The following is an 18,736-nucleotide window of genomic DNA, read 5'->3' on the forward strand; positions in this document are numbered from 1 at the left end:
GGTGGAGCTTAGTTTTGTTTGGTGGGCATAAGAGTGAGGAAGGAAATATAAAACATTTCACAGTAGAAGTGGCATTTAAGCTAAGCTTCAAAAGATAAAAAAGTTGAAACTAGAACAGAAGGGGACTGTATATAGCAAGAAGAAAAAAAATGTAAGGAAAACCACATATACATGCCACTCCATGGAGTGCACAGCCTGGTGTGACCAGAACCCAGACTCTCTAAGAGGGTGCAGGGAAGATGAGGCTAGGAAAGAGGGTAGGGACAAGTCACTGTGGACCTTGAATGTCATGTGAAGAGCTTCAGATCTCCCTTTGTAAGGCAGTAAATCAAGAGCCAAAAGTTTTTGAGAAGACATGTCAAGGACCATATCTATGTCTCAGAAGATGGGGCCAGAGCAGGACAACAAAACAGGAGGCAAGAAAGCAGGACTCTATTCCAGAGGATACAAGGGAGAACCATACAAAGGGCAGTGCAAACTGAAAAAAGAAATTCAAGAGGCACTTTTGAGACAGATACAAAAGAACTTCATCAACTTTGAAATGAGCAAGACTAGGGCACTGAAGAGGATTCTCAGGTTTCTAGCATGGAGGTACTATTAACCAAGAGGGGAAAATGCAGAGGTTTTTAATAGATAACACACTTTAAAAAAGAAAATTACCTTGTTAGCCTTACCTGAACAACATCAATGCAGGCATCCAGGTAGATACAACCTTTAGATTCTTTTGAATTTTTCTCATCTTTATAGGAATTGAGAATATATGAACCATCAGGAAGTTGAGTCAAGTAAAAATACCTTCTCTTGAATACCTATATGGGAAAAAAAAACAGGAATGAGGGGCTAAGGTTGTGGCTCAGTGATAGAGTGCTTACCTCACACTGTGAAGCACTGAGTTTGATCTCTAGCACCACATAAAAATAAATAAATAAACAAAATAAAAGTATTGTGTCCATTTACAACTAAAAAAATATTTAAAAAGAAAACCAGCAATGATACCCTCGTCCTCATACACATTGCATTTGGCCAGGTTCTTTGAACTAAAACCCTTAAAGGGCTTCCTAGGCATTGTATTTGGACAATCAAACAACCATGAGAGCTTGTTAAGAATTACATTTTTTTTTTAAACTGGGTATTGAACCCAGAGGTACTTTACCATTGAGCTATATCCCCAGCCCTTTTGTTATTATTATTATTTTTAATTTTGAGGCAGGGTCTCTCCGGGTTTCCAAGGTTGGCCTCAAATTTGTGATCCTCCTCCCTCAGCCTTCCAAGTCTCTGGGATAACAGGCATGTGCCACCATACTAAAACTTCATTCTTTTCTTTCTTTAAGATGGAGAGTGTCGATTCAAGTAATTTGCTCTCAGATAACCAAACATCTAGAGAAGAATTATCAATATTTAATACTTAGCTGGGCTTGATGGCACATACCTGTAATCCCAATGGACTGGGAGGCGAAGGCAGGAGGATTGCAATTTCAAAGTGAGCCTCAACAAAAGTGAGGGATTAAACAACTCCAATGAGACCCTATCTCTAAGTAAAATACAAAATAGTGCTGGGGACGTTGCTCAGTGGTGGAGTGCCCCTGAGTTCAATCCTCAGTACCACCCCAACCAGGAAAAAAAAATTTATAAAGCATCTGAATCACTGACCCTTTCACTATGGTATATTTTCCCCCATTTAATTGGAAACCATGATTGGATCCTTTTAATTTGTTTTATTCACCACAAATCTAAGTTTATACACATACACACTTCATATTTACATTTTATTTGTATATCTTACTGCACTCATCTATGTTGTTCCAAGGCCCCCACTGCTCAAAGTCTAGCTTCTAGTGCACAGAGATATCCATTGCCTACCACTTGCTGTTGAATGCCCTGAATGCTGAGATTTGAATCAGCAGGCCCAATGGGACCTTGCAATTTGTTTGGAATTAGGAATTCTGAACAGTTAAAGAGTAATCTGCTACTACAACTCACAGAAAAGCCCATAGGAATGAGGAAAGGGAGGAAGACTGATTCCTTCCTTCTATCTGTCTACTCTCCCCTAAAAACAGAGTCCTGGAAGCTGATTAATGGGGTGAGAAAAGGAATTAGGAGCTTTCTGGTGAATCTAGAAGTAACAAACTACAGACTGTGGTAAGCATTTATCATAGTGAAAGGTAGAACTGATTCCAGTTTCAATTCCCCAGGATAATGGACCTAAAATCACTTCAGGATGGGAGTAGAAACAAAGACTGAAAAATTGACTCCTGGTGAATATGGGGGATATGCTTTCCTGTACATCTTGTCTTACTCACAAAACTTGGCTGGAAGATTTAAGCTTGCCATTTTTCAATCAGCCATTTGATTTTCCAGTATGATCCCTGACTATTTTAAAGACTTTAATAATGAAAAGACTATTATTTGGCAAGGTCATTTCTGCAAACTACTTAACTTCTGGCAAAGTATTTGAAGCATCAACAACTTGTTTCTCTATAATATGAGCAAGCAAAATATATATTAAGGGACATTTCCTTTTAGATAAACCAGTTTAAAAAGAAAATGTTTGTGCCTACTACTTTGACTAGTTTAAATATCATTGATTTTTTTTAAATAAATGGCAAAAACACATCAGTGTATAAGGAACACCAACAGGTTACAGACAGGTAAATGCTATAGCTTCTATTTGTGGGATTAGCCATGTGGCCTAAATGGTTATCAATAGAAAGGAGATTGAGCAAAAAAATATGAACTTGCATTTCTAATTAAGTAAATATTACTGTATTAAGATACAAACGAGGGGCTGGGGATATAGTTCAGCTGGTAGAGTGCTTGCGTCACATGAATATGGCCCTGGATTCAATCCCCAGCACCACAAAAAAAAAGGATCTGGGCAGAGTGGCACACACCTGTAATCCCAGCAGCTCAGGAGGCTGAGGCAGAAGGATCCCAAGTTCAAAGCCAGCCTCAGTAAAAGTGAGGCATTAAGCAACTCAGTGAGACCCTGTCTCTAAATAAAATACAAAATAGGGCTAGGGATGTGGCTCAGTGGCTGAGTGCCCCTAAATTCAATCCCCCGGACCTTCCCCATCCCCCCCAAAAGATCCAAAGGGCTGGGGATATAGCTCAGTTGGTACAGTGCTTGCTTCACATGCACAAGGCCCTGGGTTCAATCCCCAGCACACCACCAAGAAAAGAAAAGAAAAAAAGAAATGCCTCTTTATGGGGAATGGGGTTGTGGCTCAGAGTTGGAGTGCTCGCCTACCATGCATGAGGCACTGGGTTCAATCCTCAGCACCACATAAATGTAAAATAAAGATATTGTGTCCACTTATAACTAAAAAAACAAATATTAAAAAAAGATCCAAAGGATCAAACATATGTTTGGTGTATGTTTCTATCTTTCATGTATTTATAGACAACTTGAGTATGCTTTATATAAAATATTTTGGACCAAAGTGTTTCATATCCTGGAGTACTTTTATAAATGAGTTTAACACTTGAATACCCCTAATCCAAAAATCAAAAACCCATTGGGTTTAGGATCAGGAGTGCTCAATATGTGTCTCATATAGATGTGAGAATACATACATATGTTCTCATATTTAATTAATCTTTGTTTTAGTTTATTATAAGAAATCTACATTCATACATAAGGCAAATGTTAGTCATAATGGTGATTATATACGTTTTCTTATTTTCATGACAATGGTAGAAGCAGAAGACCCAAAATTACATATTGAGCTCATTTTCTTTCATGCCAAGCTCATTTCACCTGAATAAATTCATTGAGCATTTATTCTGTGCAAAACATTGCTTTGTAAAAGTTACCACAATAATTATGTTTGACAAAAACTTAGATATATTTTTCAGGCAAAAATTAATATTAAAAAATATAACCCAATTAGAATTTGAATTATGATCAAATCTGAAACTCAAAGTCCATAACCTTCAGTGATACAACTGGAAGAACCACTTGTAGAATCCATAGCCAATAACAAAGAGGGGGCAAAAGAAGTTAAAATACAGAGCAAAACATTTGTGGCCCAGAGTCAAATTACAGTTTGTGAATTTTTTTGTCATGTACAGCTGCCTCACCAAGCAAAGAAGTTTCTCAGCAGTTGCCTCTTCCAATATTAGCAAAGCACATCATTATGATAGAGATGCAAAGAGATGTAAAATTACAGTAAATCACTTCCTGTATCATTCCAATTACATTTGTTTATTGACCTTTTTTTTTTTTTTTGCAGTACTAGGGACTGAATGTGTGGTCTCACACATGCTAGGTAAGCACTCTACCACTGAACCACCTCCCCAGCCCCACAATTAGGTTTGAATATGACACTGAGGTAGGTAGCTCATGAATCTAAGGATACAGCATAATGCCTGAAAGGCCACTTGGAAAGAGAAGAGGCCTGAAATTCTTATGATCTTGATTCTCAGCCAGGGTGCCCTATTAATCAGCAGTGAAACTGTCCTCCAAGCTCGCTTCTCTCAAGTATCCTCATTTGTAAAATGATGAGATCATTTTTTTTCATGATCAAAAATTATTTCACTGAACTTGAACAAATAACATAGCAGCCTTCCTAGACTGGGAGACACCCACCCTAAATGATTGCTCATGCACCAGAAGCACATGGTTTTCACAGTAAGGAATAGTTGCTTATTTGTTATGTTTTAAGTACTAGGGATTGAACTCAGGGCAGCTCTATCATTAAGCTATACTCTGTTTTGATTTTTTTGAGACAGGGTCTCAGCTTTGTTATCCAGGCTAGCCTTGAACTTCTGGATTCAAGTAATCGTCCTGCCTCAGCCTCCCAAGTACCTGAAACTATAGGAATGTGTCACTATACCTGGCTTAGGAATTATTTTTTAAGACATCTCTATGTAGATGGCAGAAAGATCAATAGAGGGAAGGGAGCAGTGGGTGGGGAAAGAGAAGGGGAAGAAAAAGTACTGGGGGGGGGCTGGAGTTGTGGCTCAGCATGTGTGAGGCCCTGGGTTCAATCCTCAGCACCATATAAAGATGAACAAATACAATAAAGGTATTGTGTTCAATTACAATGAAAAAATAAATATAAAGAAGTACTAGGGTCAGAATTAGAATGAGATGTATTCCATGCTTGTAGAACTATGTCAAAGTGGATTCTATGGTCATGAATAACTAAAAAGGATCAATAAATTTAATTTAATTTAATTAAAAAAGAATTCTCCATGTAGAAATCAGACTCTGCCCCAACAACAGATTGGAAGGACTCTTAAAATGTCTTCTTATTCCCAAATTCTATGATAAATGTTGGCTTTCAACTTTTGGGAAGCTTGAAAAGGTGCCCTTTTCAAAGAGAGGGGTATCCTAAATCTCTCATATGGAACTTAAAGGGAAATTGGACACATAATTTCCTGATGTGTATTTTTTTGAATTTCTAAGATACAGCTATTTAGAATACAGTTCTACATTATTTTTACATTTTAGAAAGAAGACAGGTATTAAAAATGATTGCTATGGAGACTAGTGGTAATTATTCTGTAGCATACCTTTCATCCTTAGGTCTCAAGTACTTTGTAACCAATAACTATTCTTTTAACCTTACTTGTGGATAAGTATCATTAACCATATTTTACCTAACAGCAAACTGAAGACCAAGAGCACATTTAAGTTCACACAGCCAAGTCACTGATAGAACTGGAATCAGAATCATATGACAGCCACAAACAGAGAATCTTGCTTCAACCCCCCAATGGCATGGTCAGAATGAGATCTAAAATGTGGAGAGTAGAGAAGAAAGGAAGGGGAGAGGTGGATCAATGGTTAAATATAAGTAATAAGTTTAGGCATGCTATTTCAAAATAAGGTGACTAAAAGTAACAGCAATGTACTGTAAATTTCCAAAAGCTAAAAGAAAGAATTTTGAAAGTTTTTACCCAAAAGTAATGGTAAATGTTTGAAGAGGTAGATGTGTTTAACTGATTTAAACATCACACATCGTAGACACATATAGAAACATCACATTACCCCATTACTATGTACATTTTTTAAACATTTTTAGTTGTATGTGGAAACAATAACCCTTTATTTTATTTTTATGTGATGCTGAGGATTGAACCCAGTACCTCATGCATGCTAGGTGAGCACTCTACCACTACTCCACAACTCCAGCCCACTATGTATATTTTTATGTACTAGTTAAAAATTTTAAATAAAATCTTCACCATAACCTGCCTTTGTGCACTGTACATGATCTGGTCTCAGCTTACTTCTTAAGAGTTTATTTCTAATCATACTGCTCCAGCTATACTGGCTTATCTGCTGTGCCTCAAACATCCCAAGCAAGCTCCTTTGGGCCTTTTTACTTCCTGTTCCCTTGGCCTGGGATCCTCTTCCCTGGTATCTCCACATGGTTCACTCTTACTTCTTTCAGGTCTTTGCTTAAAACTCCTCTACTGAGATGCCTTCTATGAGCACCTGGTTTCACTACAGCATTCTGTTTTTTCATATTGTGATCTCTAACCAAATACTCCTTATTCATCTCTTTTTTAAATTTACTACTTTTTTCTAGACCAGAAAGGTCCATATTTCATCCACGGCTGTGAGTCCACAGCAATGCCTGAACTCAATGAGATTTTGCAAAATGAAATAAATAATGAGTAATTCATCCTACAGCAGATTCTCCAGGGGTTTCATCCAAGAGAATGGTATTTCTCCATAGCACCCATATTCTTCTTTCTTCTCCTTCATGCTTTTATTATTTCATAGACAGTGAACACAGCTGATAGCTGACAATTCCTCACCCTTACTCAGTGAGGAACATGAATCTTGAAAAGTGGCCCACTCAGATCACCAGAAGAATAAAATAGGGAGGAAGCCAAAGGAGAATATTTTCTGGGATTAGGTGCTGCCAAATCTCCCAAAGGCCCTGATCTGTTTGGATAACAACCTCTTGAACCCTGTCTGGAATAGGAACAAAAAGACCTCTTGTTGGGGCTGGGATTATGGCTCAGTGGTAGAGAGCTTGCCTAGCATGGTGTGAGGCACTGGGTTTGATCCTCAGCACCACATAAAAATAAATAAATAAAGGTATTTTTTTTTAAAGACCTCTTTTTCAGCTGCATCAAAGATGGAAGAAAGGCATGAAGTTAGAGTACCAACTATCCTCAGAGTAGAAAAATCTTTTTATCATCTTACATAACAAATCTCAAGAGAGTTTACCTGTGTTGTGTTACCTAGAGAGTGACTACGAATTGCTAAATTATGTGAACCAGAAACCCTAAGAAAGGATGCTTCAAAGGTGAAGAGGCAGAGTAGGTGAACCAGGAGCCATGTGGAAATGGGACAGGGAAAGCTACTTGACTAATGTCTTAGAACAGAATGGCAGGGATAGCAAGGAAAAGGAGAAAGCAAGAGAGCAACAAACATGCTGGGTCTCACATTGTTCCAAGCAAAGATGAAAGAAACAGTGGGAAGAAAATCCCAAGACTTACAACAACTGAGCTGCAGTTAATTATACCCGAATGTCAGGAACTTTGTTCTGCAGAAGAACCCCTACCACTAGGTTGGCAAGCTAATACATCATTCATCTCTCTCCATCATATCATTTTACATTCTTACCAAGTTTTAATATATTATGTAGTTCCACCCTATGGGAAATGGGGTAAAAAATGAAATAGCTTTAATAATTTTACCATATCTGGGCATTAGAGACTTTTAAAACCATGTAATCTAGCCCAATGCTTAGTAAAAAGGGTCTAACAATCATCCTTCTCATTGAGAAGACATTATTTTTTCAGATTTTTAAAAAGATATTTATTTTTTAGTTTTAGGTGGACATAATATCTTTATTTTACATTTATGTGGTACTGAGGCTCAAATCCAGTGCCTCATGCATGGTAGGCGAACACTCTACCACTGAGCCACAATCCCAGCCCCCAGATTTTTTTTTAACATTAATTTTTTAGAAGTAGTTAGACACAATACCTTTATTTTATTTATATTTTTATGTGGTACCAAGGATGGAACGAACCTAGGGCCTCACATGTGGTAGACGAGCGCTCTACCGCTAAGCCATAATCCCAGCCCCCTCAGATTTATTTCAGAACGTTATCACTCTGCTCAAATTTTCAATGATATCAATTCCTCACATGATGCAGGTTCACATGTCAGATCTGGGCATTCAAGGCCCTGCTGCAATACTGCTAATAATATAAAATAACAATTGCTAACATGTACTGAGTCTTTGTCTTAGTCTCTGGCTAAGTGTTTTTCTCATATCATTTAATCCTCATAATAATTTTGTGGTTGTTACTATTATCACCTCCATTTTAGGAAGAGAAACTGAAGCAAAGGAAGATACCAAAGGATCAAACAAATTTTATCTCCCATGGCTACCCATCTTCACATAACCCAACTGCCCTCTATATGATGCCTCCACATCCACCTTCTCCTTTCCTTTATTTTGTTATTTTATTTAGAGATAGGGTCTCGCTAAATTGCCTAGGGCTTCACTACGTTGCTGAGGCTGGCTTTGAACTCTCGATCCTCCTTCCTCAGCCTCCTGAGCCTCTGGCATTACAAGCTTGTGCCACCATGCTCAGTAATCATCTTCTCTGATCTGATTCCATTCCTTCAAGCCCTCTCCTTCCTTAGAAAGCCTTTCCTGACCCCAGATCACAGTAGTCTGAACTTCTATAGCACATGGTCTCTGTACCACCTTTAAACAATTAATTAGTTTTATTGTGTGTCTCACCTTCCCCAAAAGGTCTTAAGATTTATACATGATACTTCTATTTTCCACAATACCAACACCTTGGACTAAAAAGGCATTTGATATCCATTTGGTGATGAACTTGTTGATTCTTTTTTTAAATTATATATTTATTGTGATTTGTTATATACGATGGCAGAATGTAATTCATTTCATATTACACATATAGAGCACAATGATTGTACACAAAGTATTTTCACACCATTCGTGTCTTCATATATGTACTTAGGGTAATTATGTCCAACTCATTCCACCATTATTCCTACCCCCTGCCCCCTCTCTTCCCCTCCCTCTCCTTTGCCCTATCTAAAGTTCCTCCCATGCTCCACCCCCCATCACCATTATGAGTCAGCATGCTCATATCAAAGAAAACATTGGCCTTTGGTTTTTACGGGATTGGCTTGCTTAACTTAGCTTTATCTTCTCCAACTCCATCCATTTACCTGCAAATGCCATGGTTTTATTCTCTTTTAATGCTGAGTAATGTTCTATTGTGTATATATGCCACAGTTTCTTTATCCATTCATCTACTGAAAGGCATCTAGGTTGGTTCCACAGTTTAGCTATTGTGAATTGTGCTGCTATAAACATTGATGTGGCTGTGTCTCTGTAGTATGCTGTTTTTAAGTCCTTTGGGTGTAAACAGAGGAGTGGGATAACTGGGTCAAATGGTGGTTCCATTCCAAATTTTCCATTCTTAATAGGAAAAAGCTCATAGGGAACCATCTGATAAATGGTTTTTGAACAGTGATCAATGAATGAGGGAAAGCAAAACATAAAAAAACTAATTAGTGAGAAATCCCTTACCTGTAGTAAATGATAAATAAACTGTTTTGTTATCTCTAAGGGTTTGATATGACCTATCAAAAGTAAAAGAATTTTCTCTCCCTTTTTTTCTAATACACATAGTGATGTTGACTTCTCAACAATTATGCTAATATTGTATGTGCTTTCTTAGGTAAAATCCTGTTTTGATTTGTTACTCTCCCACTGCAGAGGAGAACAACCCTCCTTTAACAGTCAAAGAGTAATTAAGAACTTTTGGACTCTGGATATATAACAAATGGCTCTCTTTTATGAAAATAAAAGAAAGGGCACCAGAAGTGAGTCATACATCAAGCAGTTGAACTTGCAACCCTGATAACATACCAACAAGGCACTTCAACATTTAATTGCTGAGAATGGGGAGGAGGGAACTAGAGGAATGTGATCAAGTTGAGCCAAGAAGATGCATAAAGGTGGGTGTCCCAGGGGTTAGCCAAGAATGTGCAACAATTTTTTAAAAATGAAAATGAAAAACCAATCTCAAGATCAAATTCTTCCTTATTCCATATATCATTATATCCCTAAGGGAAAAACATAGTTCTAAATACCAGAGGAAGGTCATTTCCAATATCATAGCTATTTAGTCCTCATTAAATTATTTCACTGATATGGAAAGTTGAATAAAGCACAGATGACTCTAGCAGCTACTTGGGAAAGAGAATATAAATGAAAAGGTTTCTCTTAAGACTGGAGTTTCTGCCTAAGTGATCATCTGTTCTCTATATATCTTACACTTTCTCTCCAATGTTTATCCAGGAATTGAAGTGGGGCAGTGGGGTGCATTGCCATTAACTTGAAACTACAAATTGGGAAAATTAATCACTATGATAAGACTTATCCTGTTGTAACATGAATAACACACAAAAAGGGCAATTTGCAAGGGCTGAATAAAATAAGACACTGCACCCGGAGCTTTTCCAAGAGCTGCATTAGGCCAGCATCCTTTTCCGTGAAAGAAAGTGTTCAGGCACCAAGCATTCTGACTTGTGGAGGGAGGCCTAGTGTTAGCAGCTCTCTTGTAGTCTGGCTTTTACAGTGCTCATTTCTCAGTCAATAAATGGGGTTACTCAGCAAGAACTTTTGGGAAAAGAAGGACAATGGTGCTCAGTATAGCTGAATAATTGACCAGACCTGAGAAAAAGGTATATTTGAAAAAAATGCCATTATTTTTTTTTTACAGGTCAGTCCCCTGATACCCCCCACACACTTTCTCCTGGAGCCCATAACCATCAACTTGAAAGTTTTTGTAACACTCTGTGGCAGGTACCTTAAGGAGGTTCAACTTTCTAAAGCAGCCCATATACAAATACTTTGCCTACATTATTTATATTGCATTATAGGCCACGTGTTTGCTTTCTCAACAGATTTAAAGTGGGAGTTTTTTGATTCCTTTTAATCAACTTTACTTTGCTGAGTCACTTCAGATCCTCATTTTTTCATTTTATTTTTGCACCTTCTCTCCTGATTCTATTTGTCTCTTTCATGCCATTACATTCCCTTAATTCTGACAGTTAAAATGTCCAGGAACTTTGAATTTGTTTATAAAAACAGTTTGAGATTGGTCCTATATAATTTTGGGGGGTGGGGGACAGAAAAGGGCTCCTCATATTGCTAAGAATGGCCTCAAGCTAACAATCCTCCTGCTCTAGCCTCCTGAGTAGCTGGATAGCATCATGCCCCAGCTTACATGTTTTGAAATTCAGAATTTGGTGGGGGGAATTAAACACACTGAGTCACATCCTGAGCCCTACTTACCTATCTATTTTTGGTAGGGGATTGAACCCAGGGGTGCTTAATCACTGAGACAGTCCCAGCCCTTTTTATATTTTTAGAGACAGGGTCTTTCTGAGTTGGTTAGGGCCTTGCTAAGTTCCTGAGGCTGGCTTTGAACTCCTGATCCTCCTGCCTCAGCCTTTCTGGCCGCAGGGATTATAGGTCTGTACCACCTGGCCCAACTAGAAATTTTTAAATGAATAAGGAAACTAAAATATACAGCTCACTCTAAGAGGGACCAAGCTGCCTTGCTTTCATTCCCTTTCAACCTCAAAGGCATAGAACCACAGTGCATTAAGGAGACTCAGATAAAATACAAAAGAAGAAATATGGCTTCCTTGGGCTGTTACATGCCTATGAGTCATGATTAACATCCAGGTCCTACTGCAGCAACTTACTGTTAGTCTGCTGTGAATTTGTAGGAACTCTCAAAGCTTGGATTTTCCAGTAAGAAAACGTTCTTCACTCTCAACTCTGCCAGCGTTGGTCCTGTTGTGCTGGTTTCTAAAGCTTCTCACCAGTTTGAGGTGAAGGTCCCAGCAGGTAGGAGACTCTGGCTACACCAAGGATAAACCTGCTTCCAGCATCAGGAAAATTACTCAGATAATAGCACACCTGAGTCATCTTCCCATTTGCTTATGAGAGTTGTTAATATTCTTCTTTCAAAGATTGTCATGGTAGAAATTTCCTTTTGGCATGTCTCAAACTTTGTGTGCCCTTTGCTTCCATTCTGCCTCTGCTTGCCCAACAGTCAAAGAGCTGGGTCAGTGGCTCACCCACTAGTATGTTTAACTTCTCTACTATGCCTAAACCAATCTAGTCTTGAAGCAGGAAGAACTAATATGACTCCTCACCCTGCTCCAGGGTATGTGTGGGTACAAACTTTAGTCCCTTAGTATTCCTTGTCAGGATTCCAAGTTAAATTCTGACAATTGTAAAATTGTTACTCATTTCTAATACTTTGCCACATATCCTCCCTTATCTTCTATTTATACAGAAATAAAAAGTGGTAAAATTAGGAAAGTAAATACTTCAAATTCTAATTCAGATAATTTTGAACTCAGAACTCAATTCCTATAGGAAAAAGCAACGTTGGCAAAACTCCCTCAGAAGGTTGGGCTGGATCTTCCCCTCATGCCCATTCTACCTGTGACAAACCTGAAATATAATACTACTGCTTTGGCTTAGAGGGTGAAAGGATCTCTGTTTATCTCCCAGAAATCCAAATGAAGATCTATAATACATATGGAAAAGGGTAGAGATAAATGAGATCCATAACCAGAGATGATTCCCAAAACTTATTATGACCTTCTTATTGCAAAATATACCCTATTATTTTTGTTCAAAGCTGTGTTGCCTCTGTGACCAAATTGGTTGATTCTCCTTTTCTTTCCTTTGCCTATTATTTTATCATAAACAAGTGTTTTATGATAAATTCAATGTGTTTATGAGTTATATCTTGTACACACACAAAAAGAAATAACTGGCTAAGGCCAAGTGTGGTGGTGCACAACTATAATCCCAAGTCGGGAGGCTGAGGAAGCAGGATGACCACAAGTTCAAAGCCAGCCTTAGGAATTTAGTGAGGTCCTAGGCAACTCAGTGAGACCCTGTCTCAAAATTAAAAAAAAAAAAAAATGGAGTGGATGAGGCTAAGTGATAAGGCATCCCTGGACTCAATCCCCATGCCAAAAAACAAAAAGAAAGAAGTGGTCAAAATATAAGCAGCTAGGGATAAAAAGAAGCAATGTAAAGAGCCCAGCTCTACAGTGAAAAAAAAAAAAACAATAATTAGCTAGAGACAAGTAGCAGTTGTCCACTTCAACTGGGCTAAGTGGTCACCAGGTTGCCTTAGCCACCGCCCACTCTATGAATTTATGGTTCCTGTGTGGTCCCTCTAAGTGCTACATTTTTCAGGCTTGGGGACAGATAGTGCAGAAGCTGAACAATCAGTCTTGGACTAACTGACTATATTAGATTTGTATTGCTATTATAACAATTACTACAAACTTGGTGGCTTAAAACAACTCAGATTTTTTTAAGGGGTGGGGTTACCAGGGATTAAACTCAGGGGCACTCGACCACTGAGCCACATCCCCAGCCCCATTTTGTATTTTATTTAGAGACAGGGTCTCACTGAGTTGCATTAGTGCCTCATTTTTGCTGACACAGGCTTTGAACTGCGATCCGCCTGTGTCAGCCGCCTGACCTGGTGGGATTACAGGTGTGCGCCACTGTGGCTGGCAAAACAACTCAGATTTTGTAGATTACGAGGCCAACAAGGATCTCACTGGGTTAAAATCAAGGTAAAGGAGAAACCATTTCCACTTCCTTGCCTTTTCTGGCTTATAGAGGCTACCTTACTTCTTGATCTGTGACTCCTTTCTCTATCTTCAAAGCCAACTACATAGCATCTCTCTTTCACCCTGTTTCTGTTCTTTTATCTCTTTCCCCTTATTTCCTTTCTTGCCTCCTTCTTCAGTGAACTGGTAATTTTAATTCTTTTTTTTTTTTTTTTTTTTTTTTTGGTGGTGGTGCTGGGGATTGAACCCAGGGACTTATGCATGCAAGGCAAGCACTGCACCAACTGAGCTATATCCCCAGCCCCTTAATTCACTTTTGGGAACACGTAACATGTAAGAGAACATTGACAGGGTCCGGGGATTGGGACATGGACATCTTTGGGGGTTCATCAGTCTCCTTCCAAATCATTCAATCAGTTATTTCCCCAAATTATGAAAGCAGATATAAAGCATGTACATATTTACAGGAAATTGGACTTTTGTTTAAAATACATGGACTTCTAAAAAAGCTGCGTGTAAAGCAAATTATAATTCAAAGTTATTAGAGAAATGATTTAAGGAATACTGTGGTGAATAATTTTGTAAGTATATTACTTTCCAAATGTCTTGTTTTATGAATCTAAATGCAGTATATTTACTTAGCATCGGGCTAAACCTTAAGTATGGGTAAAGTATTTGAATGTTTTAAGGCTGTTTGGGGGGAGTGGAGTCAAAAACTATAGAACTCAGAAATACAGTCAGATAGGAGGAATAATTTCTAACGTTCAATTGCATAGTAATTACAGTTCACAACAATTAATTGTATATTTCAAGATAGCCAGTAGAGATTTTGAATGTTTCTAACAAAAAAATGGTGATAGATGTGCAATTACACGACCCCTATGCATTGTATATGTGCACTGAAATGTCAATTGTATCCCATAAATATATACAATAATTATGTATCACTAATTTTTTTTAATTATACAACTATTTTCTGACAATCTTTACAGAATTATAATAACCTTCACACATGCATTTCTGAACCTGATAACTCTGGTAGAAGATATATGATAATGAAGACTTGGGGCTCACTCCACTAGTAAGCATGATAGTGTACTAGTTAAGAACAGAGGCTGGCATCCAGCAGCTAGCAACCATGGGCCATGGCCATTCCGGGGATAGCCTGGCTCCTGTGTATCACCTCCACTGCCCTGGGTGGCCCACGCCACCCACTGCTCCTCACCGAGAGCTGGCAGCCTGCTTCGGAACCCAGGCCAGGGCCTGGGCAGCAGTGTCGGCATTGAGCAGCTAAGAAGATAAGGTAAAAGTTCACTTTATAAACAGTGATGGTGTAACACTAACAACCAATGGAAAAATTGGTGATTCTCTGCTAGATGTCGTGGTTGAAAATAATCTAGATGTTGATGTAAAACCATCAGAGAGGGAACTTTGGCTTGCTCCACTTGTCACCTCATGGTTAAAGATCACATATGAGAGGTTAGACACAATCATTGATGACGAGAACTACATGCTAGATTTGTCTTATGAACTCACAGATCATAGTTGGGCTGCCAAATCTGTTTGACCAAATCTATGGATAATATGACTGTTCAAGTACCCGAGGCAGTGGCTGATGCCAGACAATCTATTGGTGTTGTCAGGAATTCCCAAACTACGATAACAAGAAATATTTTCATGAAATTTTACCTATTTTTATAATTCTTAATATAACTAAATGAGAACATGGCTGAATGGATTTATTATTATGTCTAGCTTTACCATTTTACTTCACTTTGTGTAACTACTGAATTTTATAGTATTAAATATATGCAATTTTTACTTTGGTTAAATTACAAAAGTATCAGTCAAATATTAGAAAATAGCTGATAATAATAAATATCTTATATATTTTGCCTTGTTTGTGATTAGTTACTTCAGCAAAATGTTACTACATAATCTTACGACTGCTTATTTAGAAGGCAGGTTAAGAAAAGGTAAGATTACCCCTGCTTAATGTGGGTGAAGGCAGAGATTTAAAATGGCTTCTCCAGGGTGTATAACCAACTAGAAAATTTGTACTAGAACCTGCATCTTATTATTTTAGGTTAGTTTTATGTTCAGATTGATACTGGAAAATTATGAACATCTTACTTTTAGCACTAATTAAATGGAAATGTGTGTGAAAAAATATTCACTGAACTGCTTAATTTCTAAGATAGCTATTAACTTTATAAATAAATATTTCAAAATCGATTCAGTGAGAATTGTTTAGTATGAACTTAGACATTATGACACTGTCAAGTTTGATGCCTGTTCTGACTAAACCAGGAGAACAAACTAAAATTAGACATCAAAAAATTTTAAAAAAGGGTAGAGGCTCGGGGACTGGGAAGGGGCCTGGGGGAGGGAGAAAAGAGAAGAGGGTTCAGAAGATAGATGATCGATACACAATATAAGCATGTATGGAAATGTCACAGTGATATGTAGTAATTTGTTCAATTCATATGTGTTAATAAAAACAAAGGGTAGAGGCTCTGGCATCAGATTACTTGATTCAAACCCCACCTCTAAAAATGTGGAACTGGGTGATCTTGGTTAAATTATTATATTTCCCTACACCTCACTCACCACTTGTAAACTAAAAATGATAATAGCATCTATTTGGTGGGGCCACCATGAGGTCAAAACACTCAGTATGGATTCCTGACACACCACACGTAAGTCCTCAATAAACAGGTCCTTTCTCGCTCTCCCCATTTATACTGGAGATTGAACCCAGGAGTGCTCTACCACTGAGCTATATTCCTAGCCCTTTTTTATTTTGAGATAGGATCTCACTAAGTTGCTAAGGCTGGTCTCAAACTTGCCATTCTCCTGCCTCTGCCTCCAGAATTGCTGAAATTACAGGCGAGCACTAAGGACTTTGCTTAGGGGAAGAAGATATACAGGAAGCATCATACAATTTGGATTCATTATCTTCAGGGCTTGAAAATGAAAGTGAGAACTGGACATGACTACTAAAAGAAAAGCAGCAGGAAAAATAGTAAATTAAGTTAAAATTTGAGTCTTCCCTTGATAGACACCCATGGTTTTTGCTTGCAGGCTATTTGAAAGATAGAATGACCTTTAATACTTAATGGAAGTGTGAATCATCCTCAACAAACCACATGATCTTACATTGAATATCTGAAAGAACAGTTATATTTGGTATCAGGCAATAATTTGTTTTTCTGTTCAGAACCTTCAAGAAGCTTGTTAGTTTTCCCTTTGGATTTTAATGGCTCTTCACAGCCTCCTGAACAAAAGCCAACCTCACATCCAAGGAATTCAAGCCTCTGTGTAATTTTTCCCTCTTCAATGTTTCCACTTTTGTCTCATACAAACCTCTTCCACAACTCAATATTCTAGCCAAAATACAAAACTTTCTAGTTAGGCTATTCTGACCACCTTAAAGTACTATACTATATAAGAGTTAATTTGGTATATTTCTTACCCAATCTGTAGGCCACTGGAGACCAGAAACACCCATCTTAGATATTCATGTATTTTCACACAGTGACAGGAATTTAATAAGCGCCTACTTAATATTGCTAAACAAATGGATTACCGTATCCTTCCACTCATTAAATTCATTGCTATATGTAAATCTCTGATATGCCTTTTTTGCAAAGCTATTTTCTTCAATCAACTGATAGTCTCCTTCTTAAACTTTCTGATTCAGAAGATAATGATATTATACTTCTTTTTTTCCATGGCAGGGAGATGTACTGGGGATTGAACCCAGGAGCACTCTACCACTGTGCTACATCCCCAGTCTTTTCTATTTTATTATTTTGAGATAGGGTCTCACTGAGTTTCTGAGGGTCTTACTAAGATGATGAGGTTGGCCTCAAATTTGCTGTCCTCCTGCCTCAGTCTCCCAAGTCACTGCAATTATAGGCATGTGCCACTGTGTCCAGCTTTAAAAAGTTACACTTCTGAGGTTTATCCTGAAGTTTTGGATTTCTAAAACTCCATACATCTATGAGAATTCTCTCACTAAAGTTTTTTGCAGGGCTAGGGCTCACTGTAAAATAAACACTTTCCAGACACAATACTTATGCCAATATCCTTAGTAAAGTGGAATAATATAATAAGTACTTCCTACCTTCATGGTAACTGTGATGGTGCTATTTACATTTGCTTTATGCAACCAGCCTTGTTTTATCACACCACCCTTCTGAGAGCATAAGGAAGATGAGTCCTGAAATAGAGCAAAAGCCATCAGTAAAACAGCAGCCGGTCAGCCAACACTGGGGAGTGGGCACAAAGCTAGGCCCTATCCCCATTTCCTAATTAAAGCAAAGCCCTTCCCTCCCCTGTAAATATTTAAGAGTTGTGACTATAAAATGAAAGACCCTGTACTGTGCACACAGGAGGCAATCAATAATTACTGCATGGTACCAGACCCTCTTCTATGAAAGCCTTCTGAGTTATGCAAACGGTCAAATTGTACCTCAAAATGTCAGACATCCAAGCCATCTGTCCCAAGAGAGATATATTAGGCAGGAGAGTCCAGATGAATCACCATACCACATGCCCAACACAAGAACAATTCCATGATTATCCCACAGGTGGGGGAAACATGTCTGTATACAAATCACAGCCCATTTCACATGAATTTTTTTCTCCTCAGCCCATTTGGAAATATAACATTATTTTTTAAATTAAAGACATTAATTAGTTTGAAAGCTAGCCACAGAGAATTCAAAAATCAACTCCTTCCAGCATCTTTTCTCAATTCCCTTTGGAATCCTTTTCAGCAGCAATGACTTTAAAGAAATCAGTACAGTTACCCTCATCATTACCTCATCTTTTTCACAGTCCTCATCAATTTCAAATACATGATTAGGAATCTTTTCTGGTCTCAGAGATTTGCTGAAAATTCAAGAGAATTATCTTAGACACTGAATAGAATAGAGCAAAATCAACAATAGATGAATAGGGGGCTGTGGCTGTGGCTCAGTGGTAGAACAGTCGCCTAGCATGTGCAAGGCACTGGGTTCGATCTTCAGCACCACATAAAAATAAACAAATAAAGGTGTTGTGTTCAATTATATATATATATATATA

The 18,736-nt window shown here is 38.0% G+C and overlaps 1 protein-coding gene across 1 annotated transcript in view; it reads right to left on the minus strand.

The window, feature by feature from the left end:
- Window positions 1-18,736, minus strand: part of Dock11 (dedicator of cytokinesis 11) — a 142,900-nt gene that overhangs the window by 121,152 nt on the left and 3,012 nt on the right. The window contains exons 4-6 of the mRNA XM_048797110.1: window positions 18,472-18,541; window positions 17,772-17,867; window positions 675-809 (exon numbers count right to left, since the gene is read on the minus strand). Of these exons, the coding sequence (XP_048653067.1) occupies window positions 675-809; window positions 17,772-17,867; window positions 18,472-18,541 (301 nt within the window). The remainder of the gene's footprint in view (window positions 1-674; window positions 810-17,771; window positions 17,868-18,471; window positions 18,542-18,736) is intronic.

This window comes from Marmota marmota, unplaced genomic scaffold (genome assembly GCF_001458135.2).
Source record: "Marmota marmota marmota unplaced genomic scaffold, marMar, whole genome shotgun sequence".
NCBI lineage: Eukaryota > Metazoa > Chordata > Mammalia > Rodentia > Sciuridae > Marmota > Marmota marmota.